This window comes from Volvox carteri (genome assembly GCF_000143455.1).
Source record: "Volvox carteri f. nagariensis unplaced genomic scaffold VOLCAscaffold_125, whole genome shotgun sequence".
In the NCBI taxonomy this organism is placed as follows: domain Eukaryota; kingdom Viridiplantae; phylum Chlorophyta; class Chlorophyceae; order Chlamydomonadales; family Volvocaceae; genus Volvox; species Volvox carteri.
In genome coordinates, this window is record NW_003307668.1 from 37,995 (window position 1) to 39,203 (window position 1,209).

The 1,209-nt window shown below is 51.5% G+C and overlaps 1 protein-coding gene across 1 annotated transcript in view; it reads left to right on the forward strand.

The window, feature by feature from the left end:
- The window catches only part of VOLCADRAFT_108493 (uncharacterized protein), a gene marked incomplete at its 3' end in the record, with an annotated part of 9,606 nt that extends 8,921 nt beyond the window's left edge, over nt 1-685 (forward strand). Inside the window, exon 9 of the mRNA XM_002959095.1 lies at nt 662-685. Coding sequence (XP_002959141.1) covers nt 662-685 — 24 coding nt within the window. The remainder of the gene's footprint in view (nt 1-661) is intronic.
- Between the last annotated feature and the right edge of the window lie 524 nt (nt 686-1,209).

Here is a 1,209-nt window from a genome sequence, read left to right on the forward strand (position 1 = left end):
AGCTTTGTTTCTTTTCCGTTGTTCATGATATTACAGCTGCGTGAGATGCCGTCGCGTCGCGATTTGGAAAATGTTTGTTCGCTGGTTGGAGTGGTTGTACGAGCCGTTGTATGAGCCGTTGTCGGTGCCGCTCTGAGTTGTTGTCGGCTTTTTCGACATCGTATGCACTGTAATCGAATGCATATCGAGGATGCCGCACTTTGATATGCTGTGTTGCTTGATGAAATACACAGTTTGCCAGGCGGTTGTTGTTCGATGGTGTGTCCGGACATTAGCCGCCCGTGGCTGTGCGGCCGCTTAGAGGAAAGGGACCATACACCAGGTCATGTCCTCAAAAATCATGTACACGTCTATATGCGCATCACCCGCTTTAGTCTGTGGAGTTGCTTGTGTGGCGTTCGCATGTCGCCGAACATCCATTTGAGCACGCTCCATTTGAGCACGACAGCTTTGCTTGTCGCTCCCGTCACCCTCATCGTTCTGCAAGTTGTTCCACACGTGCTAAAACTAGCGCATACGGGAAGCAGGGCGCCACAGGGCGTCGTCGGGGCAGAGAGAAACCCACGGGTCGGCAACGACTAAACAGTTCGAACGCATGCATGCACATGCACACACGCAGCTGCAGCTGCGTGTGCGCACAAATCTCGCTTGCGTGCCACAGGGTGGTGTGGCTCAAAACGACTAACACCCACCACAAGTGGGACAAGATAAAAACACATGCATTCCTACCCACAAAAACGCGCACTCCTCCACAATAAATAGCGTTTGTTTAAAAGATGTTAAAAAGAGTCCCCCACGGCACCTCTCTCCAGCCCTCCACAGCTGGACGACCCTGCGCCCTCTGTCCTATAAAAAGAGTCTAAACGTACCCCATATCCCATACCACATTGCATGCATCCGACGTGTATCATGTTTTGGACGTATTGCAAATGCATCCCGAAACATTCTGACACATTCGGAAAGTGTGTCCTCCAAATGAATCAGGGCGGCGTGTAAGGTGGCGTCACGTGGCGAATTTAAAAAAACAACTGACCCCCAGAGGCTGTGTGGTGAAGGCTGTGGGGTGAGACGAAACAACACAGCAAGAGCGCCTCACCCATGTGTTGGGTGAACAACATCCAAACAATCAAAAACCCCGCACACGACACAACACCTGCCACTGCCCATCCGGGAGTCTGGGGGTGTCTCTCCAGAAGTTAAATAATACAG